The sequence below is a fragment of the Ambystoma mexicanum genome, chromosome 3q, assembly GCF_040938575.1.
Source record: "Ambystoma mexicanum isolate Mex_15411 chromosome 3q, UKY_AmexF1_1, whole genome shotgun sequence".
Taxonomy (NCBI): Eukaryota; Metazoa; Chordata; class Amphibia; order Caudata; family Ambystomatidae; genus Ambystoma; species Ambystoma mexicanum.
This window is the reverse complement of record NC_090926.1, coordinates 990,669,650-990,696,831: the sequence shown is the minus strand read 5'-3', so window position 1 is coordinate 990,696,831 and position 27,182 is coordinate 990,669,650. Positions and strand designations below refer to the sequence as shown.

Sequence of the window (27,182 nt, the reverse complement as noted above, 5' to 3'; positions counted from 1 at the left end):
ACATCTAGCGAGTGCAAAGTCGCTGGATGTGAGGTTTTTAACAACCGTTGTCTGGAGGGGATTCTGCCGAAGACAGTGGCACCTCAGCCTGTTTGCGAGTAGTGGAAGAGTCTGGTGTAGCGTGGCCCCCAGTGTAGAGTGAATCAAGGGGGGATGGGCGAAACATCTTTTCCACACGAGGGTTAACTGCCCGTGTGAGGGATAGAGAGAGTAAGGAAGGTGCCAGGCGTTTCTTAATGACAAGGTTACTCACCATAGTAACTACCTTACTCCTAGTCCATAGTCCCCTTTCCTCCATACTTCTGGGACATTCCCTACATCGGGACGGGAGCACTTTTTAAGCATAAAAAAGTTAACTTTGTCATTTTCTATCACTAGGACCATTTAGCAACAATAGAGGGTACTTATTAGAGGGGACGGCGGTCGGGCGTATCGAGGAAAGGGGACTATGGAGTAGGAGTAAGGTAGTCACTACGGTGAGTAACTGTCATACTACTACATCCGTCCCCTTTCCTCCATACTTGTGGGAGATTCCCAAGCACTGACCAAAGGAAAAACAGGGGGATGGAAATCTCTCTTTTTGGAACAAATTATAAAGAACTGGCTGACCAAATTGGGCACCAATCCGTGAGCTCAGGTCAAGACAATGTAGGTAATAAGCCAAAGGGGAAGCCCAAGTCGCAGCCTTATCTATGATCTCCCAAGGGACGTATTTTTGGAAAGCAACAGCAGCCGCTTTGCCACGGACCAAATGTGCATGTATGCCCTTTAGGGGCTGAAGGCTTTAAATTTTGTAGGCCTCAGAAATACATGAAGCTATCCAACGAGAGATGGACGCTTTCGAGGCTGGTTTCCCTTTTGGGTCACCAAACAAAGATGTGAAGAACTTCTAAGTTCGCTTGTTCTATCAAGGTAATACATGGGAGCACGTCTGAAATCTAGGTTGTGTAAAACCCTCTCGGCAACAGAGACCGGGTTTGGAAAGAAAACTAGTAAAGATATTGACTGGTTTAAATGGAATTCAGAAACAACTTTGGGAAGGAAAGAGGGGAGAGTGCAAAGCACACCTTTATCCTTGTGGAAAGGGTGTCCAGTTAAAGTATCGACTGTAAAATGATAGAATGCGAAAGGATCGAATGCGAAAGGATCGACGTAATAGGACCGAAAACAAAAGGATCACTTTTTTTTAATCATTTTTTTTGGGGAGTTTTCGTATAGGTAATAAAAAAAAAAATGCGATCCTTTTGTTTTTGGTCCTTTTCATGCGATCCTTTTAAATCGATCCTTTGACCTATAACCGTGGAAAGTTAGTGACGGATGTTTAACAGAGAGAGCTTGAAGCTCACTTATTCTTCTCACAGATGTTAACGCAATCAAGAAAGCCATCTTCCAAGAAAGGTACTTGACCTCGGTAGTGGCCATAGGTTCAAAAGGTTTATGAGACAAGGCGGTGAGGACCACATTCAGATCCCATTTGGGATGAGGAGGCTGAACCGGTGGAAAAAGATTAAGACAACCTGCAAAATGTCTCGATGACTGAGTTTGCCCTTGAAAAAGAGCAACTGTCTGCACAGATAAGCCTTATTGGCGGATAAGTATGTCCTGCATAAGACATGGATGCCAGAGGATGCACGGTGTGATCCAAAAGACAAGATACAGACAATATAAGCCTGTCAGGGATCAAGCTGTTTAGCTAGATACCAATGACAAAATCTGAGCCATTTGCTCCTGTATGAGCCCTCACAGAAGGCTTAAGTGCCGCTTGAATTATGCGCATGTTATTGTCAGAGAGGTTGAACTGCGCTAATGAACGGAACTCAGGTACCAGGCCACCAAGCTGAAAGATTGCAGGGAGGGGTGCACCAACTGGTTGCTCCGTTGAAGGAGGTCCGGAATCTGCGGCATCCTGATCGAGGAGAACACCGACAGGTGCTGCAGTTCCAAAAACCAGAACCTAGCTGGCCACCAAGGAGCTATGAGAGGAGAGTGCACTTGGAAGCACTCCTGAGTTTCCAGAGCGACCAATGAATCAGAGGCAAAGGAGGAAAGGCGTAAGCCTTCATGTTGTCCCAAGGGATCTCGAGAGCGTCCCCCAAGATAGACACTCGGAGACCGTCCCTGAAAGCATAAAGAGGAAGTTTGATGCTGTTCCTTGAGGTTGCAAAGAGGTCCAGCGCTGAAGAACCCCATTGCTGGAAGATCTTGTTGAGAATATCAATGTTCATCTCCCACTCGTAACTCGCCACATATTGGCGGCTGAGGGAGTCTGCACCCAAATTGATGTGACCCGGAATGTGCACTGCCTGAAGCCAGACATTGTGTTGGATAGCCCAATTCCAAATTTGGATAGCTAGGTCCACCAGAGGAGGAGACCTGGTGGCCCCTGTTGTTGAGGGTTGAAAAGCCTTGAGCACCAGAAAAACTGCCAAGAGCTCTAGGTAATTGATATGGGACCGCCTGTCCTGGGGCATCCACAAATTGCACACCTCGAAGTGACGCATTCTCTCTCCCCACCCTAGAAGGGAGGAGCCTGTATTAACCGTTACTTGTGGGCAGGGCAACTGAAAGGAGGTCCCCACTGAAAGGTTGCTGGTGGACGACCACCATTGAAGATACGCCATCATGGAGGATGGAACTGAAATCATCTTGGAGTCCAGATCCGTAGCCTGAGACCAGCAGCACCTAAGAGCAAGCCGAGTGTGCCTAATTTTCAGTCGTACAAGAGGTAGAGCCAACACGCAAGAGGCCATAAAGCCCAGGAGTCTCTGGAACCACCAGGCAGACATGTGGGAGTCCTGCAGGAAGAGCTTGCACGTGGTTCCAAAGGTCTGCAATCCTGTCCTCCGTCAGTAACACTCTGGTACTGACAGTAAGTATCTCAATGGAAACCTAGAAAGATCAGGTCTTGAGCAACCGTCATCGAAGATTTCTGCCAGTTCACTGACAGCCCGAGATGGAACAGGAGCTGGAGGAGTGACTGAAGATTTGCCATTGCGGATTGTGGACAAGGACTGCGCAGGAGCCAATCGTCCAAGTATAGATATACATGAACTCCCTGCAGTCTGAGGAATGGTGCGATGACCGCCATCCTCTTCGTAAAGACGTGCAGCTCAGAGACCAAATGGTAGCACATGATACTCTAAGTGTTCCGTTCCCATGGAGAACCACAGATAATTTAGATGCAGACTCCAGATCAGGATATGTAGGCGTCATGAAGGTCAACCACGCTGAGCCTATCGCCCTTCCGAAGAGAGGACTTTAACTGGCTGGGCGTAATCATCTTGAATTTCTCTTGGGGTAGAAAGAGATTGAAACTAGAGAGGGTGAGAATAGTGCGCAGGCCAGCTTGGTTGGGTTTGAGCACTGTAAACAGATGGGAGTAATAGCCCTCACTTTGCTCCCGCAAGGGAACAGGCTCCACTGTCTGAGGTGGAGAGATTTCTGTACCTCGGCTCTGAGAAAGTGCAACCTAGTCTGCTGAAGAGGAGGGTGAAAGGGTGGGGTAGGGAGGAGGGGCAAGCAAAAGCCCACCTGGGCAACAGACAAAACCCATCTGTCTTCTGTGATGGTCTACCATGCCTCCAGATGAGAATACATCCTCCCACCAGAGTCTCGCGCGACCACAGGAAACCATTTAGATGGTCGATCGGTGGGGAGAGCACCTGTTGCTGAAGAGGAGGCTGTTGACCGAGAGAAAAAAAACCTCCCAATTGCCTTTGCGGCGAGGACCACCAGCGGGAGCATATGCCCGGCACGCATGGCGGTCCAGGAACCCTCTGAAAACAGAGAAGGACCTTGTTTGAGACACTGACATCTGGATACAAGTTGCCTTAGCTGAAGTTTTGGCAAGGACCTACAATAACAGTGAGTGCTTGGCTTGGTTTTGATGGTTTTGTCGAGTTCCTCATCAGTGGAGGAGTGGAATAGTTCCTTACCTTCGAAGGGAAGATCCAGCACATTGTCCTGAACCTCCTTCAAATACTTTGTAGCATGCTGTGACGGTTGGCAGGAGATGTCTACTCCAATCATAAGGCCCCGAGCGGAAGTGTCAATGGCCCTCAGCTTCCAGCAGGTCCTGCGCCAAAATATTGGCATCGGATAAGCCACCCTTAAGTATTCGAGCTTGTCAGGAGGAATACATTCCTGAAACTTAAGATTAGCAGCCGCCATGACGACAGTATTCGCCTGACGCAGCCGAATGGGCGAATTGGAAAATACTTTTTTCCTCAATGGCGTCAAGAGACTGGTCCTTGAAAAGGACTTGGGACGCTGCAGTGCAGGATGTAGAGGATGGTTTGGACTGGAGTGGAGCTGCTGCCACCACTGATGAGGTAAGTGGACATGCAGTCAAGGTTAGGTCTTCAGACGCGTGTAAGGCAGGCATCAATTTTCTTGTTTAGGACTGCCCGGAATGAGGTTTTCCCAAACCTTGCGTGCTTTGGCCAAGACATCTTTTCGAATGAACAGCCCGGTGCACTCCTTTGTTGACAGAGAAAAGGCTTCAGAAAGTAGACCTTTTTGTAGAGCCGGAGGCTTGGTTATCGGGATATCTAGTAACGCCATCATATCCACAACCTGGTCGTGAAAGGCTCTAAGAGTGGGGAATCACTATACTGATTCACTTGATCTTCATCCAGTGTTGCGGGAAGAGAAACCTGAACCGCAGCACGTGGCACCTCAGACCCCATGGGAAGACTTGATACCCCCAGGACTGCAACGAGGATGGCTGCCAGGACGGTCCTCCACCAACTGCATCCAAATATACCAAAGGAGCAGACGTAGAAGGGAGCGAGACTGTGCGGCAGTGGAAACCGAGCACGCCAATCCAATGGAAAACGTGGAAAAGGCTGTTCAGCCCCCAAACCAGGCCCCTCGGTACCAGCCATTGAGAGCTATGGTGTGAGAAAGGTGATCAAAATGGGCGCTGCAGACCATGGGTGTTGGACCGCCATTTTGTTACTGCCCGAGGTGAACTGTGTCACAGGTGTGAGGCCGTGGTCACCACAGGAGTATCAGGGGACTTATGTTCCATTTTAACCCTGTAACAGGGAACCTCGGCAGAGCCGGTGCTAGCAGATCTAGATTGATTTTGTGACCCCTTCGAAACAGCTGGTGAATTAGCCCTCAGTGAAGTAACCTCGGCGGAGCCCGTACTCGAAGACTTAAGGTGTTTAACCAGCTTCTTGGCCCCTTCAGCAGGATTGGTTCGAACAGAGGCCCGAGTAGGAATACTTGAGGTCACCCCCTGTAGCCAGAGCGCTCAGAGGGCCCCCCCCCCCCTCGATCTTGCCGGTCTTAGATATAGCCCCAAGTCAGGGATCCTCAGGGGTAACCCTGGTGCGTTTAGTCACCTTAACCGGAACCTCAAGACAAGTCTCGGTACACTTAGTTCCACATTTGGAAACCTCAGGAATTACCCCGGTGACAACCACCCCAGAAACACTGGGTTTAGCTTTAGCCCCCAGATGGTGAACCTCGGATGAAGATCCAGTCCTGGCAGCCCCCTTTACAGGGAACCTCGGAGAAAACTCCAGAGTTCCGGTTAGATCCCTACCGGGATATCTCAGGGAGCTCCCTGGTACCAGAGCCACTTGGGTCCCTCCCGGAACCAGAAAGCCCTGGGCCATGAAAAGGGAGGAATTTACCGGCAGCTTCCTTTTTCTTCAATGAACTGCTGTAAATGTGGAGGAGGAATCCACTGTAACACCTCCTCCCACCTGACAAGCTCACCCTGGAGTGCCCGGACGGAGAGGGAGTGGCAGCAGAAGCAGGAGTGCCACCGGTGTTCAGGGCCCAAGCACATCAGACAGAGTGGGGCTCTGCCCTCGCGAAACAACCTTTGTACAAAGTCCAGGACACAAATCCCAGACGCTCTGGCATAGACGGAAGAAACAAGGCCTTGCTACCGGAGCAGGAATACGAAGGACAAGGGAACAAAGAGAAAAATATTCCCTTAGATGCAATTGCGTCCAACCCCAACCGTACAGAGAAAAGGACTGAAGAGCGATGTGCAGGGCGGAGCTCAGGAAGGCGGTCACGTGTGGGGGCTGCACGTAAAAATAAAAGGACAAAAAAGGGATTTTTTTTTTACTTAAAAAGTGCTCCAGTCCCATCCCGGTATACAGAATGTCCCACAAGTATGGAGGAAAGGGAACGGGAAGTAGGAGTATGGCAGTTAATATAACAGGTACCTTCTCCTTGAGGATTTTCTCCACAAAGTCGCAGTAAGGGACGGCATTGTGTGTTACAATTTTAAAGTGTTTGCCTGCCCTTTTTAGAAGAGAGTTAAACACTTGGTCATCTATGGGTGACAAGTCTCTTAGCAGAGGAGTAGTGGAAGCATCCAGACAGATGGGTCGGGGTCATGTGGTGGTGTGTGCCGGGTTAGGACGAAATTACCCAAGTATAAAAGTCCTACCACCAAAAGTCCGACCCCCATTTATTCGCATATGTGGGGGGGTAAAGTTAATAAAAATGTATCGGTGTAAGGTGGTGTGCTGTGGGGGGTCTCCCCCCACATATATATATATATCTATGTGAAAAAATAAACAAACAGACTTTTGGCAGTCGGACCTTTAAACTCAGTAATTCCACGCAGATCCGTGTGTGCCACGTGCCCTGGTCGTCCACCTGGTCACAGTCTGGGTCCTAAATAATGATGTCCTAGTCATATAGGTCAAACCCCACATATGAAATATCTTGGCCTGGATCATCAGGGGCATCCCAAAAGATATCGGCCTGGTGCTCAAGGAGTTCCTCCAAAGAGGGAAATTGAGCACCAGAGGAAGAGTGTTTCTGGGACTTTGATGGGGTGGGGCATGAGTCTACCTTCCTATGCCTCTTCAAAACGTTATCATAATTAAATGAAAAGTTGATGAACTCTGCCATCTTGGGCATACACTCCTCAAATGTTTCCCTAGTCCATTCTGAAGAAGCTCAAGGGTTGTTAAAGGCTGCCCAGAAGGGGTTGAACCCTTATATAAGGCCCTAGAAAGAGGTTGAGAGGCCTCAGAATAGTCCCCCCAGGAAGAGGGGGCCACTCTAAAGTCTCTGGCTGTCAAAAAGGTAACCGAAACCTTCTTGCTGAGCTTCAGAAGCACCATCGACGGCTTAGAGGATTGCAGCGCATCGGTAGGCGCTGCTGCGGCTGACGACGCTCTGCGTTCTAGCGTCCTTGGACGGTAACTCATCTGTGTTAGTTAAGAATTGGTGCAGTCACACTGGGTGAGCCTACACAAGACTTATCTTTTGGTATTAGGTAACCCACCTTTTGATATAGGTCTGTACTACACAAGTTGGTAGTGTGACTGAGCAGTCATCCCTATTTTAAGAGGGGTAAATGTGAGCTGTAGAGCTGTACAGATGACATCAGTCAATAAAAGTAACCAAAACATTTACACTCTCAAGGTTTCAGTTATAAATATTTATTTACACCACATCAGTTTTAGGTGAGCATTCTTAAAAAAAGCAATTGTTTGTAAAAGTTGAGTAAACTTTGGAATCACTTTACAAAGTCAATTAAGTTGGCGAATACTTTTTGGACATGCCAATACATTTGTCCTACACCCTGAAGTGACTTCAATAACAAGGATAGTATTGCATTTATCTTAAACCCCAATATACTTTTCAGACTCTTGGTTTCAGGAAGGAAGGGTTAGGGAAATAGAAAGGTTAGAAAACACTTTCTTATAATTTGAAGACAGTCTGAATCCTCTAATGGAATCTAGGTAAGGCTTTCCCAGTAATAAAAGTGTTCAAAAAATTACAACCTATGAGGGGACAAGCACTGCCAAAGCCAATAGATTCAGAAGGGTGCTTTTAAGGAGCCAAGACAGCCAAAGTCAAAAGGACCAAGTCAATAGTTCTGATGCACTTCTTGGATAAAGTCTTTCACAAAGTCAAATAGTTCAAAAAAATTACTGGAGGAACACAAGCTGTTAAGCCTGTGCAAGGGGAGTTGAGAAGCAACTCCAAAGGTTAAGCCAGTGCACTTCTCATGTGAGAAAGCACGACTTATGGCAATACGATAAGTACCCCAAGCATCCACAGTACCTCTGGTTTGAAAAATGTGTTCCAGTTTAATGCCTCCTTGCTACAGCCAAGCAGACCCTTGTTCCTGGGCCTCAGTCGTGGGGACAAGAGGTAGGACTTCTGGTGGGCTCCAGCAGCAGTACTCGGGAGAGGACTTTGTCAGCTATGGATTTTCTTGGATTCAGCTGCTCTTCGTGGTTCCAGCGCCTTTCAAACACTGATGGAGGACAAATATCCCCAGTTGGACTTTCCTTGCTCCCGCAGTCCTGCACTCTGGTGAGGGGAGACTCTAAATCGCCATTTCCTGCTTCTGGAGGGCCCTTAGGCGGCTCCTGGCTGGTTCATTCCTCAGAAGGCATTGCACTCGATAATGCACTCGAGAATGGACACTCGGCCCCTGGCATTGGGCTTCAGCAGCTCTGGGGAGGCACAGCAAGTTAGGGGTTGCGCTAAAGTGCAGTTCCTCTCAGAGCTAGTTGACCTCAACCAGCCCAAGGGGAGAAGTCGTTCCATCCGGAGCTTCTCTGTCGATTTGAAAATGGAGATCAGCACAGCAGCAGGGCTTCACCGGGCACTTCGAGGTCCAAGGGGTTGCAGCAGGCTGCTCTTTACGGTTTCTTCCTCGGATGTTTCTTTTAGTGATTGACTATGCTTGTAGTCTCAAGAACTTCACCTTTTAAGCTGGTTCTCATTCATTCACCATCCTAGGCTGTCAATCTCCCAGCAGGATGGCTGTCCTTGCCAGAAAGCCAGCCTGCCAATCAGGACTGGTTTCACTCAGGCACACCTACAAAGTAAAAAGTTAAGATCAATTTCACTGTACTATTCTTGGAAACAGTAGGTTACCCAAGAAAAGGTGTTTAAACTTTTGTGCACTGCACTGAGGTTACTGCGTGCCACAATACAATAAGCAGATGCCAGACTCCACAACAGTGAAAACATAAAATCCTAGTCAGGGAAAAACACAGGAGGGAGTGAGAAAAAAAAAAAAGGTACCAGAAGTTAAAATTAAGTCCTAAATCCAGAAAAAGAGCTGGGGTCTCCAACTCTAAGGTGGAAGGGAATTAGCACAAAAATGAAAATTCTCCCTAACAATCGCTAACAAGAGTTTTAAGGGAACCGCCTATCCAGCGGAAGTTTGATGCCAATTTGAATGACGCGTCGAACCGCAATGTTCGGAAGTCACTGCCAAAGTCTTCAGCAGGCCTACGGGCATTGATGATGTCTTTTTCAACGAACTCGAAGATGCATTGTGGGTTGTGTGCTTTTAGGGACACGTGGTGTGCGAGTGTTCTTCTGGGCTGCGACTTCCCCGTAGCATGCCTATCACGGACGAGGACGTACACATGGGAACGTGTAAGCTCTGCGGAAAAGGTCGATGGCTTCCTAATGGGAGCCATGGCTCCTGACGGATTCCTTGTGTGAACCGCCGGTGCCAGCAGGGTAAAGGTTTTCAGCCTGCATAGCGTAACCACCCACCGCTTAGTCCGCCTGTTTTTTAGCGTGTCTGAGGGGCGAAAGCTTACAGGCCTTACACGAGCGCTCATCATGGTAATGAGGAAGGAACACATTACTTACCTGTCATTGTTCTCCAGCATGGGTCTGCCATGGGTTCACATGCTCGTGAATATTCCCCGTTGTCAGTCCGTGAATCCTCAGTAAAAGAAAAAACAGTCACTTGCATACTGTATTTCTCCCCTAAACCAATCACTGAACTTTGGGTCATACTGCCCCCAGCCAATGACTGCCCTCTCCCTAAACCCTTCCTCCTGCAACCCCCTTCAGATTGGCTAAGCACGTAAAGTAGCTTTATGACCAAAAAGAGCCGCAGAGGAGTAGGAGGGAGGGTTTGCATGTGAATTCATGACAGACCCATATTGAAGAACAATAGTTACATGTAAGTAACATGTTCCTTCTCCAGCATGGGGTCTGGCATGGATTGACATGCTCCTGAATAACCAATACATGGCAGTACAAGATTACACGATCAGCGGAGGTGGCAAGGCCCAACATAATATACATATACATACATATACATACATACACATACATACATATATCCTGCAGATGTCCAGCAGGGCCACACCAGACAGGAACGCCGTAGTCGCAGAGATCGCTCTGGTAGAATTGGCTCTCGTAAGGCCGTGCTGTGGGCTGTCGCCATCATGGTTCACAGGATCAAAGTTCACAAATAGCGCCAATGTCTTCCGAAAACATTTGTGCATGCCACGTAAAACCTCAGGGCACGGGCAACATCCAATGAGTGCAAGGGTCTTTTAGCCGGTGACTAAGGCTTCAGAAAAACACAAGCAACGCCAAAGGCTTGTCAAGATGTAATTTCGACGGAACCTGCAGCATGAAGGGGGGGTGTGTTCGAAGCAACACACTCCATTCATGAAAAGGGCCTGGATCTCACCCACCGTCCTGGCAGAGGTGATGGCCACGAGGAAAGCAGTCTTCCACGAGAGGAATTTGAGAGGGGCTTGATGCATAGGCACGAAGGGGGCTGCCATGAGCCTTGTCAGCACCACGTTGAGTTCCAGGAGCCTTCACTGGCGGGAAAGATCGAAACAGTCCTTTGAGAACTCCTCGACGAGACGGTGGGACCACAGAGCAGATCATCCGGAAGACAGCCGCCAGATGGACCTTGATAGAGGCATGCGGCAGCCCCGTCTTGGCCAAGGACAAGTAAGGAAGAATCTTTGGGGCCGTGACCCTCAGAGGGCTGATCTTCTGCGACCGGCAGCACGTAGCAAAACACTTGCACTTGTGACCATAGCACTTAAAAGTCAACGACGCTCTGGCCTTGGTGAGGACATCCCTGCAGTCTGCTGGCAACTCATATACTCCAAACTATAGGGCTGCAGTTCCAAGCCCTCTGGTTCAGTGATCATGGGTCGTGATGCAGGATTGAGCCTCCTTCTCCGGTGAGCAGATCCGCGGCCACCGGCAGGTGGACCGGAGGTGACGCCGACAGGCTGAGAAGGTCCGGGTACTAAATTTGCCTGAGCCACGCCGGGGCGACTAGTATCCTGCAACAGCACTGTTTGAGTTGAATGATGACTCGCAGCAGAAGGGGCAGCAAAGGAAACGCATTCAGGAACAGGCCGTCCCACAGGAAGGAAACTGTCCCCCATGCTCCTCAGCTGGTGGAACCTGCTGGCAAATTTCAGGCATTTGGAGTTCGCCGCCGTAACAAACAGATCGATTTGGGGTCTGCCCCACTTGGCGAAAATGCTGTCGAACTGGTCCTGCCAAAGTTCCCAGTCGTGGCAGGAGCGCAACTCCCTTCTGAGGGCGTCAGCGATGATTTTCTTGACGTGGGCAAGGTGAAAGGGAATAAGGAACATCTTTTGCCCAACAGCCCAGTGCCACAAGTTCTGCACCTCTCTGGAGAGCGCTGTGGCTCGAGTGCGCCCGTTTCTGGATGTAGAACATCGTGGTGGTGTTGTCTGTGAATATCCTCACCACCTTGCCCTTCAGGGACAGAAGGAAAAACCTGAGGGCCCAGAACACTGCCCGCAGCTCCAGGATATTGATGTGGAGATCCTTCCTTCTGGCATGCAGACGTCCGCTGTGGGCACCCCTTGCACTCCATGGAAGAGTCTGTGGTGACCATTTCCTGCTAAGGGGGCGTTAGGGAGAATTCTCATAAATGGCTAACTTCCATTACCTAATGAGTCACTCAGCAGCTTTGCTGGATTTCTAGGATTTATTTTTTTCACCTGGTAAGAGTGAGCATTTTTACCACTCTTAAATGTGTTTTGCTGTGTTTTTAATATTTGTGTGTGATCTTGGGCTCTGGTGCCTCATCTACTCCAAGAGCACCATTTTTGTGTGTGTTACACAGCACCTTCTGTGCAGTAACACAGGATTGTCTTTTAGACTTTGTACACACTTTTAGACTGTGTATATTGTACACACTACATATGTTCTGTTTATTAACCACTGTATATATATGTATATATTATAAAACTGTACGAAGTATGCACACTGTAACCATATTCTTAAGCGCCCTTCTACCTCCGGGTTTGGAGCGCCATACAAATAAAATAAACAAACAAACAAACAAACTTCCCTCTTACTCCATTTTTCTGGGACTAACTACTGTCTCCCAGAAACATGTAAAGTTGCCATTAACTTTATGTAGTCTCTAACTACAGACCCAGTGCACCCCATCTTACATGGAGTATTGCAAAGGGGTATTCTTATCCCTTTTTGTCTGTGTCTCTTCTGTGTCTCTTGGAGCACGGTTTCGCTCCCTTTACATCAATGCTTGGCTAATGGCAGTGGTAACTACCCTAACTTTTCTACCGCGGTTATCTTATATAACCATGGTATTGTTTTAGGCTATCATATTAGCCTCGAACATAAATCCGCTTCACCAAATACATTTTATTTTGGCTCTGGCTGGGTTTAGTCGCCATTTCTTTTTGTTAAAGTCTTTCTTGTGTTCTTCTCTGCGCGCCAAACTGTGGTTGATTCCTTTGTTCACCGTCTTTTCGCCGGCTTCTGCACGGAAGCCCTCATTAAGGTGCCTGAAAGTCTGGGTAGGCAGGGGTCTTCGGACCCCTCCCATGGGTTCACTTGGTAACCCAAGTTGCACTCCTATCTGATTGGCTAAGGGGACTGTCCTTGCCGGGACAGACACCCTGCTGTGTGATTGACGGCCAGGCTGTATGAATGGGAGAAAACTGCATAAAAAGCAGGTCTCTGCGACTGGAAAGGAAGAGTCGCCACTGGAATGCAAGAACCAACGAGAAGCTGAAGAAGACCCCTTCAACGACAACCACCCAGTGAAGCCCTGCTGCAGGTCCAAATCGTCAGAATCCGCAGACAGAGAAGATCCTCCAGGAAACTTCTTCCCTTGAGCTGGTGGGACCAACCAGTTCGCCCAAACTGCAAGCCAGGACCCCTCCTCTGGTCAATAGCCAGGAAGGTAGGACCCTGCTTGGGTTTTAAAGGAGCGCACCTTTTATCCGTTGCTTTGCTCTGCTGCTGGTTTCTTCCCTGTGTAGTGCAGGGCCCTCCAGTCTTCCCACTTTGTGTCAGTCCAACAGTCGCTTCATGAACCGCAAGTCTGCAGGAACTACCAGGAACGTCCACCTCAGCTACAGCTTCCTCTCAGTTTTAAGGTACTGTGCAAACCCAGTTGCTTGTCTCCTTCAACTGCGGGGAAAGTGTGTGAAATCTTTCTCCAATCCGAGGGCTTGTCCTTCTCTTCTTTTTAAACAAACTTTCTACCACCCAACCTCGTCGGAAATCGGCACGAACTTTACCGCAAACTACCCTGAACCGTGTGATCTTGAGCAAAAGACTTTTGTCCTATTGACTTTGGCCCTAAGCCTTTTTACCTGATTCTATCACTGTAGTTCCTCTTGTTCTATTGCCCGAGTACGTACCTTTTGGTGTGGTTCAATTTCTACTAACTTTGTCTTTCCCTCCCTTTTAAATTGCTGGAGTGCCATTTTGCTCCCACTTCATTTTGTGAGCTTAACTTGTCTAGAGCCTATTTGGAGTGGTGTATTAAGAGTGTGATTTTTAAACTGCTTATAATGGTGTAATGTTATACAACTGAAGAGTGAAATAAATGTATATTCTTTTACTTGAAAACTGAGTCAGTGTTTGCCTGAATCATAGTAACTGCTGTCCTTTGTACTATTTGATACTGCTCACTTACTCTTGAAAAGTCTGGCTGCTCCGGTACTGCTACCACTTCAGCTGTGTAGTACAGGCTTGTACCAAAGGTGAATTTGTACTGAGTACTGTCACTTGTAGTCTTAATTGTGTGTGGTGTTCCCAAAGGGTACTGCATATAATTCTGCCTAACAGGGGGGTTTTGAAACCCTGTGCCCCGGGTGATGCTGGAGTGTACGCCCCACCATCTTATCGCTCGACGGAACTCCTTGTCGAGAGGGATCTTGTCTGCGAAGCTTCCTGACACTTTTATCCGGCGGGTTGTCCAGGAACTCCTGAAAGGAACGCATCCGCAGCCTGCAGAGTCGAATCAGAGAGATGCATGTTGATGACATGCCGAGCAGCGACTTGGTCTGCACCGTGGAAGTCTTCATAGACAACAGCCGTTGCACCTTCCCTAGCACGGCCGCCATCCTCTCTTCCGAGGCAGGCGACCGTGTTGAGCCTTGTTCCAAGGAATTGAGAGTTTTGCGACAGCATCAGGCAGGACTTTGGATAATTGATGGAGAAACTCAGCTCAGTCCGTAGCTGGACGTTCTATGTTCGGCAGCTACCCCTCTTGACCGGGTGTCCGGATGAGCAAATCATCGAGGTATGGGTACATCCTCGCAGACAGATGGGCCGCCACTGGTGCCAGGCACTTCGTGAGCACCCTGGGTGCCAACTTTCGACCGAAAGGGAGGGCTTTGAATTTGTAGTGCCTTACCTGCAATACAAAGCGTAGGAACTTTCGATGTTTCCTGTGAATGAGGTTGTGGAAGAAGGCATCCTCCAGATCCAGCGACGTCAAGAAGTCTCCTTCTTCCAGTTGGCTGAGCAAATGCTGCAACGTGACCATCCTGAATTTTTGGGACTTTATGAACATGTTGAGACGCCGGAGCTCTAGGAAGGGCCTCCAGCCCCCAGTCTCATTTCTGACCAAGAAGTATTTGGAGTAGACTCCCGAGACCTGGAGCAGTTTTGGAACCAACTCTATCGCCCCTTTCTTTAGCATAGCCCGTACTTCTAGCAGGAGCTGAGGGATGTGCTGCTCCTGACGGGTCACCGGGTGAATCCGCAGACACTTTTGGTGAAACTCCAGGGCATAGCCAAAAGCGAGAGCGTCCAGCACCCATCTGTCGGTCGAGATATTTTCCCACTTGCCGACGAATCCAGCCGGCCTCCCACCAGGGTGCATGGGTGGGGGGCCGACGTCCTTGTTAGTTCAGTCCTGCGTTCTGCCTTGGGGGCGACAACAGCACTGACAACCTCCACCGAAAGCCTTGGAACGGCCTCTGTAGGACTCCTGGGTCATGGACCGGGAGGGTTGACGATAGGACAAGGAGCTTCTACCAAAACCTTTAGTTGACCTCCCCGACTTTTTGCTGGAGGTGCGAAAGGAAGAGCGGTGCTGCTGGATAGTGGCCTGGGCACGGGTCGTTGTTAGGCAGAAACCTGTGCAGTTCCCTTAGGGACCAGTGCAAAAGATTTAGGACAACAGGTGGTTGGCAGTAAACCCCATTGGTAGCAGTCTGTACCACCCCGATTTACCTGGTAGCTGTGGCTGAGCAGTCAGACTTCTCTCAAGATGAGTTAGGTAGAGTATACACAATAGGCACAGAGACACAGTAGCACAAGCAAACACTGACCAGAGCTTTGGTGTAAAAGTATATAATTATTTATTTAAAAACACACTTGTAAAATTACACTAGCACAAAAAGAGGTTAGTAAATTCAACACACAGTCCCTATTATACATATACAACCGCGAGTACTTATTAGACAAGTCTTAATGAGAAACACCACTTCTTTTCAGACAGAGGTGAGCGCTTAAACTTAAGATGGCACTCTAATAAGTTCTTTAAAAAGGGAGGGAAAAAGGCAGAGTTATGGAAGCACACAAATCTTAATACTTTTCAAAAGAACCACAGTGAGGCAGGTTAGGCAAAGTCTACTGGGGAGCAAGGAAGTTCAAATGCCAGGCCCACTCAGAGAGAACAAGCGAAATGTGTCCAGGATCACACAGTGGGGTTATGCCCAAAGAGTTTGTAAATCGTTCACAAAAGATTGAGATCAAGTTAGAAAAAGCTAGTTAACCGGCCCCAGGCTAACCCAGGTTATAAAGTCGAGGATTTACTGTCACCCCGAACGATCTGTCGCAAGGGAAGCCAGGCAGGACACAGTACCTGAAAATGGGAAGAACGCTCCAGCGGGGGCAGTTGTTCCTGGCAGCGGGTGCAAGTCGGTGTTTCGTCCAGAGGAAGAGGAGGTCTCGACGTGGAGGAAAGATGAAGGTCGTTGCACTGCCAGGGAAGATACCAGCCGCAGAGTTTCCCGGTTACAAGGTACTATACTTTTCTTCGCGGTAGTGGTAAATCGTGGTATTCCGGTTGCCGGGGTGCTTGGCACGGGCAAGGCGGCCACGAGATGGCCCAGGAAGGCAAAAAGACGGGCAAACTGGTTATCCTCACCAGTCAAAGGAAGAAGACTCTCCAGACTGGAGATCTCCTCTGTCGTCGGGAAAAGTGGTGAGACGGTTCAGCAGGGCCCCACCAGTGGTGTCGTCGTTGCAGGTCGGCTCAGCTTCTCCCTCTTTGGATTCTTTAGGTCCTGTGGCGACTTCTGAAGTTCTAGTCCCCAAAGCCCTGCTTTTATGCAGCAAACCCCCATTCATTCACTCTAGCTGTCACTCAAACATGCTAAGTGGTGAGCCGGGCGGCTCACCACTTGGGCCAAACACAAAAGAGTGCGACTTGAGTTGCCGAGGCAACTCAGCCCAGGGTGCCTAAACCCCCTCCCACACCACCTGTGGTACCCAGACAGAGTGGCACCACTTTTGGAGGCTTCTGTGGAGAAGCCCGCCAAAAAGTGGAACAAAGGGCTCGACTTGGGTTGGAGTCACAGAAGCGAACACAAACGCCATTTTGGAACCAAGTTTCGGCAAAAAATACCAACCGGTGAATTTATATTAATTTAATAAACCAGCGGTATGTTCGAGGCCATTTTAAAAAGTGGTAGCCTCGAACAATAGGAAAGTCCCATAGGAATATATTCGCGGTTGAATATAAAAAGTAGTATCCACTGCCACCAGCCAAAACTCGGTCGGGGGAACTGGGCAGTGCCCCCTCGAACAACAGACCCCGGGGCAATCGAATTGCCCTGACCAGTACGTCCACAAAATGATGGTTTGTACTGGTTCTGTTCACAATTTGAGACTAGTAAAGCCAATGGTGACTTTACATGCCCTGGGAGACAGTAGTCAGTCCCAGGGTATGGAGTCTATGTTTGGGGGTCGCTACGACACCTCTAGGTTACTGCACGGAGGGTGCTGTATAACCCATATATCAAAACACATGAAGCCCTATGGGGTAAAGGACTCCATAGCCCATAGAACACATACAAAGTCAAAGGAACACCTCAAATACTGTCTAAGAGTGGGAAAAAAAAAAAGAGTCTCGCTCTTAGCAGGAGAAAGAAATAAACCCCAAAAATCCAGCAAAGCTGCTAGGGGACTCACTAGGTTTGGGACATTAGCCTTTCCAGAGAATTCTCCCTAACAGCCGTCTATCTCGATGCCCTGCAAGGATTCGTCGACTGCTTCCTCGTATCCCCATCGAATGGCACCCTCGTCTGGATCTCCTGGTGGAAATGAGTGGCCTTCAGCCAGTTTCGACGACAGAGGCAGACACCGTTCCCCATCTGTCGGAAATCTGTCTGCGCTGTCCAGAGCCACCGTGATGACAAGGTCCAAAGCCACTTCCCTCTTCTGGAGGAGTGCAATTGCCTCCACCCGCTTGTCGTAGAATTGGGGCCAGTTTGTACTACAGTTCCCTGTCGTACCTGGCCAGGATCGCCATTGCTTGGCTGCTTTAACGATCAATGCTGTGGAGTAATTTACTTTTTTCCTATGGTGTCCAACTTCTTTCCCTCGCTGTCCGGAGGGGCGGAGGATGACAATGAGGGGTTAGACGATCTCTTCCTCGCAGCCGCTGACACCACTCTGTCCGGTGACTGTTGCAACTGTAGGCACTTGGATGCAGTCTCCGGCACCCAGTACTTTTTCTCTACCCTGTTCCGCTTGGCCGGATTCTTCAATAGGGCCGGCCTTCCACCCAAACGTCGTCCAGATGGTCTTCCTTTTGGCCTTGCGCCTTTGGTTGAGGAAACCTTCCTTCTTGGTCTCCTTGGTTGTCAGCTGGAAGAGCTCGGACACTCTGGCGACCAGGCATGAAACAACCGCACCTCATCCAGTGGGGAGGCCCTCTGCTGCGGCAATCCACCCGCCATGATGATGTCATCGCTGCTGTGTGCATCGCAGTGTCTGGGTACCTCGGCGGGGGGGGGGGGGGGGAGGGCACTTGCCGCGGGCGTGGAGGTTGATGCAGAGGCATCGGATGGCGTCTCCTTTTTCATCAGAGGCTGATCTGGGGTTACCAGGGGCAGTGGCATCCTATCCTGGATTTCCGACACCAACGTGTGTAGGGACGAACGGATGTCCAGTGAAACATCTCTTGGCGGAGTTGGAGCAGTAGGCTTACTAGGCCCCGCGCCGTCGTCTCCGCCAGGATTTCTACCGTCCTCGGGACCGTATGTGTGGACTCCTGGTCGTCCTCGTCTGAGGAAGAAAACTCAGTGTCCTGGGGTATGGCCTGTGGCCGGCCTGAGGCCTTCACACCACCCCCTTTTGCATCCTGAGGGGTCAAAGGCAGGCTCAGCGGCGGCATCCTCTTTTCCGGTGTCCTCTCCACTGCCCCAGATGAGGCCTCCTGCCTCAGGGGTAGGGATACCCTGGGCGCAGCCGGGGCTACCTTCACCAGGTCAGCCCCTTTGGTCTTCGTGAGAGCAGCCACCACCATCTCGATCGTGAACAATAGTTCTTGCACTGCGTGGGCCTTCTTGGGTAGGCCGACTGTCATTTCTTCCACCCTATGCTTCCCGCAGTTTAGCCTGGTTGGGTGATTTCCGCCTGGAGATGGAGGCAGATAGTCAGGTTGATCGCGCCCTGCCCATCGCGGGACCCGCCTATGCAGCGTCCCTGATGGAAACAGACTTGCAGTGCTTGGCCTTGTCTTGGGCCCCCACGGATGGATCACCCTCAAAGGACTTAGAAGCCCACTCCTCGGACCGGCTGGTCCTGGGTGAGACATGAACCTGCGGGTGGCCATAGGCCTTGGCGCTGAGCCACATCGCCAGTCTACTGTGACGATCCTTCATCGTTCTCTTAGATAACCCGAGGCAGATGTCAAAATCTCCTTCTGTGTGATACGGGTGAAGGCAGTGGAGGCACTGAAGGCGTTTGTCCTCCACAAATACGTTCCACAATCTGCAGCTGGAGCAGCGCTTGAAAAGGGATCTTCCCTCTTCTCTTCCGACATGGTCAGGGGAGCGGAGTAATCCTGATGGCCTTCTGGAAACTTTGACAAAACTCGACAATCCTTGCCCTTGTGGGGCGCTGAAATTCACAGACAAACGGACCCTCGCTTGTCAGCCGATGGAGAGAGCACACTGGCTCGGTTTGAGAAAAACAGGACTTTTTCTCGAAATAGCACGACAAACCGTAGAATAGCTCACAGAGCAAAACTAGAGGATTTCCCACCATAAGCAAAGCAACGTATTAACGTTCCTGTAACCACCATGCGTGTAACCAGCGCCAAGATGCCCACGGGCTTAGTGCACTTAACAAATGCCTAAATAAACACTTGAACGTGCAGTAAAAATCTGAAGATGGCTGCCAGAGGAGGGGCTTAGGGAGAGGGCAGTCGTCGGGGGGGGGGGGGAAGGGGGGAAGTATGACCCTGAGTTCAGTGATTGGTTTAGAGGAGAAATACAGTTTGAAAGTGAAACAGTTTTTTCTTTTACCAAGGATTCCCGGCTTGACTACATGAATATTCATGAGCATGTGAATTACAAGAAGCGAGCCCACATCCAAGCCTGCATCTCTGCTGCATCTAACAACTTGGCCAAACTCTTTAAAATCTGCAAGGAGCTGGCCAATCCTGCTTAAGTATCTACCTCTCCTGTCCCCTGCCAGGACCTCTGCATGGCCCTGGCTTCTCATTTAATCTCTAGAACTCAGGAGATCCTGTCCTCTCTTCCCCCCCCCCCCCCTCCTCCCTCGACTCCCTGTTCTTCCTCTGGCCCTTCTTCGGCCACCTCTCCTCCCTCCTTCGCTGCCTTTCCCCTGTACCCCCCAGACGAGCTTTCCAGACAAGCCCCATCTATGAAAGTCTTGTCAAAACAGGTTCACCCCTGTTCCTCCAAAACCATCAAGGACCACACTGACACCCTGGCTCCTGCTCTGGCTGACTTCTGCATCCACTCCTTCGCCATTCGCGTCTCTTCCCCTCCCCCCTTGAATCTCCATCACTCCTTTCCTGGGCAAACTCCTGGAAAAGCTGGCCATCTCCCAGCTTAATCTTCACACTGAATATGCTGGTTGTCTCCATGACCATCAGTCTGGCTTCAGAGCTGCCAGAAGCACGGAAACTGCTCTCCTAAACATCTGTGAAGACCTCCTCTCCAACCTTGATTCCAACACCCCCAGTGTCCTCATCTTACTTGATCTCTCTTCTGCCTTTGACACGGTCAACCATGGCCATCATGTTCCAACTGTCTCTGTGATAACCTGGGTATCAACGATCAGGTCCTTGCTTGGCGGACTTTTTTCCTCTCCTATCGATCCTCCCAGGTCCAACTTGGGTCCTTCCTCTCCTCTATCTCTGGCATTCCCCAGGGGTCTAACCTCTCTACCTAGCTGTTCAAGCAATACCTGGCACTTTTTACCCACTGCATTGCCGCTCTCTGCCCCAACTTTCAATGCTATGCGGATGACAACTCATTTTCAGGCTCCCTTCAACCACATCTTCTCCTCCTCTCATCTCGGACTGTCTGCTATTAGTGGAGTGCCACTAACGATCTCTGCTTTAATGCCACTAAGACAGAGATTCTCCTCATCGGCACACCTGCTCCTTCCTTTCCTGTCACTCTGGCTGGCCTCGCTTGGCCCTCTTCCTGCTCCCACCTGTGAGGCTAAAAACCTCAGGGTCATCTTCGACTCCACATTCTCCTTCTCTCCTCAAATCTCTGATGTGTCTAAGAAGTCACACTACCAGCTGCACCTCCTCAGAGGTATTCTTAATTTCCTCTCCTACCCCCAGAAGCTCACAGTCTCCAGTGCTCTGGTTCTCTAGGCTGGACTACTGCAACTGCCTCTTTCTAAATCTGCCTGCCTCTACACTCCACCCTCTGCAACTCATCCAAAATAGGACTGCAATACTAGTCCTTGGCCTCAAGCCCAGAGATCGTATCTCTCCAGGACTGAAATCTCTGCACTGGCTCCCAGTGGCTGCAAGGATTAAGTTCAAACCCCTCTGCATCGTCCATAAGGCCTTCTGTGGCCTGGGGCCTCAATACCTTCAACACTCTCTTCCTAAATATCTTCCTTCTTGAACTCTTCGCTCATCCGCCTCCATCTCCCTCAAGGTCAGTCGCTTCTCCAAGCAACGAGTTGATGGTAGATCTCTTTCTTCGGCTGGGGCCTCCCTCTGGAACAGCCTCCCTGCCTCGCTGAAACTTGAGGAGAACCATCTCCGGTGCCGGAAGCACTGTAAGACCTTCCTCTTTGCTTCTGCTTTCTCTCCTCCCCTGCTGATCTCCAGGTTGAAACTGATATATGGCATTTATAACGCGCCTATATACAAACTGAAATTGCCCTGATTTACCTGGTTAACCTATGATCTCGGACCCAGGTCCCCTCCCTGCTAGTTGCACACCTGCACTGCCACCCTGGCAACTCTTGCACTCGGGGACTGTTTCTGTATCCCACAGACCCCTACCGGCACTTGATAACGGATGTCTGCCCTTACCTTGGCACTTGCCACCAGCTGGCCGCATTTCTTATTTATTGTCCTCATTTATTTTATTTATCTTGATTTTTTTATGGTCATCTTATGTAATGCACTGCCCCATACCCCTTAACCCCGCCCACAGTTCTCCCCTTCCCCTCCTCCCCTGCACTTGCGCGATCTCAATGTCACCTGGCCTAGTAAGATTGCTGTCTCATTCTTCCCTCTGTTCCCCCCACCCTTGCCTCGTTGCGCCTTGAAACATTTGGGTATAGGCGCGTAATAAATGCCATATCATATCATGCCAGACCCCATACTGGAGAAGACACCTGTTGCATTGGCGATGGAGGTCTTTCCAGGGAAATTTGCTGTAACAAGAAGTGGGCAGAATTTAAATGGAGTCCTCTCCATAGCAGAGGGTAGCGGTAGCCAGACGAAGAGGAAAGGAAGAGGGGTGAAATAAATGCATTCTCAGTTAGAGAAGATAACAGGACCCCACTCTCCCTACTGTAAAGGCCAGCCCTGAGGGCCAAGGCCACGCGATCAACAGTCACAAGCAGTTGTAGATGGTGTCAGCGAGCAGGAAACCCACAATATAAGATGGCCGTGGGATTAGAGAAACAAAGCAATATTAAACTCTTACGAGCTCTGCATAAGCGACCAACTTGGTTAGCGGAAAAAAAAATAATCTGGTGGGCCCTCGACGCGTCGGGGATTTAGGGTACACTACACGTCACGTTAGGGATAGTGTCACAGTCATGCCCATGTCGGCGTCCCTTTCGATCTTCGGGAAAAAAAGATGCAATGCTCAGAGATTACTACTAGATGTCGGACTATGTGCACAGCATGTGATTCCAAGCAGATCCACAAGCATCAGAATATAATTTATTTTAATGTGTATATTTTTTCAGTATAACTGGCAGGTGTTTTCTTTGGTCAACTGTGTATATTAACTGATAAACACTTTCCAGCCCTCCTGCCCTCTTGAAGTTAAGCCTGGCTGTTATGCCACACTGTTCCGACACTAGGCTAGGGAGTATTACAGCCATCACCAGAGCCTGTATAAAAAACGCACTAGCAGCTAGGAATGACATGCAGCTGAAAATAATGCCCAATTTCTGAAGAGACAGAACTAATTTTTACAGAGTATGGAGTGCCAAGAGCTGTCAATGCATAATATTTTGTGGCACCATTATTTTCTGACACTGCATGCTCTTCTGCACACGTTATTTCTGACAGGGTACATTTAGCGTTTTACTCCTGCTTCATTATCAGTTGTTGCTATGATAGGTTTAAATTACATTGGCTTAAGATGCATATTTTCATGTTCTGAAAATGTAATAATTGTTTGAATGCACACAAAATAAATACCAGGCAATACCCATAAGTAAGGAGTAAAAAATGTCAATACTTCAGCATTCAGTCTTTACCTGTTGCAACAACAGAAACAAACTTTGATCCAAAGTGTCCCTCGGGAGAGAGGCGGCAGAGGTTTGGATGCTTGTTTTGTAAATATCCAGCAGTGATGCACTCTTCCGCACTCAGGAAATAGGCATCCTGGTAGAAATTAGAGAGAAATCAATTATTTAAACAGCTCATACATCTACTCATAGAATTACTGCTTTGACCTAGCTGATAACACAAATGTGAACAGTTAAATTGTCAATATAGAGAGATGAAAATTGCAAAGATCCCCAGACAAAAAAACGAAACCCCTTCTATACCTTTTATTTTTTTATTGGTGCTTATAGACTGCCACATGTAGGGAATGGTAACTGCCCTGCACTTAGGATCAAGCAGTATGACCAAGGACAAAGTAAACCTTCTGCATACTCTTTCGGATTTTTTTCTGATTCCAGCTGGAACAATGCAGCCAGTTACAAACTAGTGAAAGTCCACTTTACATATTCGCACCAGGGGAGTGGCACCAAGCAATCAGGAGGCTAGGAACACAGGCTATATCTGCCAGCATAAAGCCCTGTTCCTTCACTTTGTCCTGCGTCACTCCCTCCGAGCCACCATCTTTCCTCAGTCATTGCCTGGGAATGCATTCCCTCGTCCCAAACTACCCTTCAAGCTCTGCTGTCACTCCTCTGCCCAGTGCCATTCCCGCCTGCCCCACTCACCTGACCTCAGGCATCCTTGCTTCCCGGCTATCCCCTCCCAATATAAATAATAAATAAACTTCTGTCCTTTTTCTTACTCTGTCACTCCTCATTTTCTATTGCTAGGTGCAGTGTGCATTAAGTAATAATGCCCTTCCATCCTCATGGTAACGGGCCACTACCAATGATGAGATCCTTGCTTTGCTCTGGCCGTTACCTGGCAGAGCAGCTGGCCTGAAATTACATTTTCGCTATATTAATTCCACAACTAGTTTTATTTGCAGAGTCATAGCTTCCAGGCACTGACACTAACAAAAATGGGAGCCAAAAAGATTATTTTATTTGTATTTATTTAAATTTATATAGCGCTTTAATACAAAGCGCTTTACATGAGGAACTATCAATTACAACAAGCAATGCATAACATTGAATCAAACCAGAAAACAGTACAATGAAGAATTTACATTATTGGTGAGGTTAAGTGCATATGGAGGGGGACCAAAGTGAGAGAGGAGGGTTTGAAGGTGGAGGAGGAGGATTCAGTGGATAGAGAGGAAGCTGAAAGATGCTACGGGTTGAATGGAAGAGGTAGGATTTTAGAAAAGCACAAAATGAGGGGTAGGAGGTAGTAGAGCGGACGGGGAGGGGAAGGCGGTTCCAATGGAAAGGAGCGAGAAGTTGGAAGGAGCGGGAAGGGGCACAGGGTGGTGGAGGAGGCAAGAGAGGAAGAGATCCGCAGAACAGAGAGAACGAGAAGGAGTGTAGAAAGTGACAAGGGAGGATAGATAGGGAGGAGCAAGACAGAGGGTGTTGAAAACTAGACAGAGGAAGTTAAATTTAAGCTGGGAGTGAAAAGGGAGCCAACCTAGTGAAGTCCAAAGAAGAGAATGGAACAGTAGAAAACGCTGGAGAAGATGAGGGAGGAGATTAGGAGTTTAGTAGCGTGAAAGGTTAGGAGAGGACAAATCTTATGAATGTTGTAGAGGTGGAAGCGGCAAGATCTAGCAGTGAGAGAAATGTGGTGAGAAAGAGGTGCGTGCTGATGTGGAGACAAAGGTTGCGGGCATGAGGAGAGTAGGGGAGTTGGGAGGGGGGAAGAGAATGAAGGGAGGAGGAGAGGGAGGAGGCAGAGTGTTGGCAGGGAAGAAAAGGAGCTCAGTTTTATCTGCGTTGAGAGAAAGGAAGTGAGAGGACATCCAAGATTTAATAGCAGAGGCACAAGAAGAGAGCTTAAGGTGGATGTCCGGTGAGAAGAGGGAGAGAAAGGAAAGCTGGGTATCATCCGCATAGTGTCGGTTTAAACACAATCCTTCTGTTCATACTTGTATCAAGGACCTGTTCCTGCAAGACAAATGCCTCAAAGTAGAAGTCGGCTACATATCTGTTTAAGATAGCCTGGCATCCACAGTGCATCACCCTCACTTTGGGATCACTCAATGAAAGCAATTTGGACTAAACCCCCTCTACTATACCCCATAACCCTGATACTGACTCACCCCAACATCCCCAAACAGCCACTCCAGGTACATTCAAAAGCTGCCCACTGGGAACTCCCAGACATGGCCTAACGGGAACCCCAGCAAAAAAAAGCATCATCACCCTCCACAAAAAAATCTTCAAGCACTACAGCTACAGATGAAAGGAGTCATACAATCAATACAATACACCAAGATGCTTATCTCTAATAACAATCAACCTTGATCATTACTCTTCGCTAACCTCCCAGAAACTAGACTGTAAAACCTATTTTCCACAAATCCTCTGGTGACAGTTCTGGAAGCCATCCAGCAGCGTTCGACAAAGTTTACTTTGAGTTATCTTGACTCTCTCAGTGCTATCAGACAAGTTCCACTCCTAGGAGAGGAAAGCGGTGGATACTGAAGCACAGCTTACATAGACATCAGCACACAAAAGAAGTGTCACTGAGTACAATATGCAAAATAAAATCTTTATATTAAGTAAATAAGTTATGCATTCCGAAACAGCTACAAAACAGGTCTTTATTTTTAAAATAGAAGGGTGTATTTTTTGAAAAGAAATAAAAAAAATGTAAAAGCATGCCTATATTTAGTTGCAGTTCAGACAGTTGTTACAGACAGTTTATAAACTTCGTTGACAGGCAGCTCCTCGTTATAAAGAAAAGAGTCGGGTATTACTGAGGCCAGCGGAGGAGGCAGCCTTCAGGGCAGTGAGGATTGTGTACCCCATCAAAAACCCTGGGCAGAGGAACGAAGGCCCTTGAAGAGGAAGATCACTGTTGGAGCCTAGCCCGCAATGCAGTAGATGAACAAGTTATTTACCCATGGTAACATACTTTTGATGAGATGTTCCTCCCGCATATTCCTCATCTTATGGTAATTGTGTCTCCAGCTGCTTCAGAATTTTTTTGGACAGGGGCCGCTGTGTGCCTTTCACGTCATGTCGATGTCCCTTGAGGGTCTCCGTTCGACTGTTGATATCATAAGTAGCGCACGCAGCGCCCATTGGCTTCAGTTCCGTTTTCCCCCTCCTGAAGAGGAATTACCAGGCATACCATAGACCGTAGGCTCACAGAAAGCGTAAAGTGTAAGAACATGTAAATTGTACGGCGGGGTAGGCTGTGAGGGGTGATTAGGAATATATGGGAGGAACATCCAATCGAAAGAACGTTACCAGATTCTGTCCTCCCACGTATTCCTCATTTTATGATAGACATCCAAAGCAGTAATAATTTGGTGGTTGGAGTACCAACTAAATTTTGTTCTAATCATTGACCGAATGAATGACTGCTTTTGCAAATTGTCCTACCTGACGAAGACTAACCCAGACAGTAATGTCTCACAGAAGTATGAATAGACGACCAAGTGACCGCTGAACAAATGTCTTTGATTGGGACACCTCTTTGAAGAGCAGCAGAGGTTGCCATGCCCCTTTTTGGAATGTGCTCTTAAGCCCTCCGGCAGGTCCTTGCCCGCTAATCTGTAACATTCACCAATAGCTAGGATGATCCATCTGGATATGGTTTGTTTAGTAACAGCTAGACCCAATATGGGGCCAATATAGCCAATGAATAATTGGTCCTTTTGGTGAAATTTTGCCATTTGGATATGTAAAAACAGATCCCTTTTTGGGTCGAGTCTATGTAACATTTCCGCTGCTTTCCCCGGGATAGGGAAGTGGATAGAAAGTTGGTAAAGTAACTTTTTGCGACAAGTGGAAGTCGGAGACTACCTTTGGCAGGAAAGAAGGATTCACCTTTAGAATAACTTTGTCTTTATGGAAAACTGTACGAGGCGGCTTACAGGACAGGGCCTGCACCTAGCGTTGCAATAAGCAAAACAGTTTTTAATGTCAATAATCATAATGTGCAGGAGTGTAGAGGCTCAAAAGGAATGCATGTTAAGAATCTTAACACGAGATTGAGATCCCATACACATACATTGAATGGAACTGGTGGAAATATATTAGTAAGGCCTTTTAGAAATTGAACAATCAGCGGGATCTTCAAATATGAATCCTCCTCTGAAGAGCGCTTGAAAATAGACGGC

The 27,182-nt window shown here is 48.6% G+C and overlaps 1 protein-coding gene across 1 annotated transcript in view; it reads right to left on the bottom strand.

The window, feature by feature from the left end:
* NPLOC4 (NPL4 homolog, ubiquitin recognition factor) overlaps positions 1-27,182 on the bottom strand; it is an 847,851-nt gene that overhangs the window by 471,190 nt on the left and 349,479 nt on the right. The window contains exon 11 of the mRNA XM_069655142.1: positions 22,981-23,107. Within this exon, the coding sequence (XP_069511243.1) occupies positions 22,981-23,107 (127 nt within the window). The remainder of the gene's footprint in view (positions 1-22,980; positions 23,108-27,182) is intronic.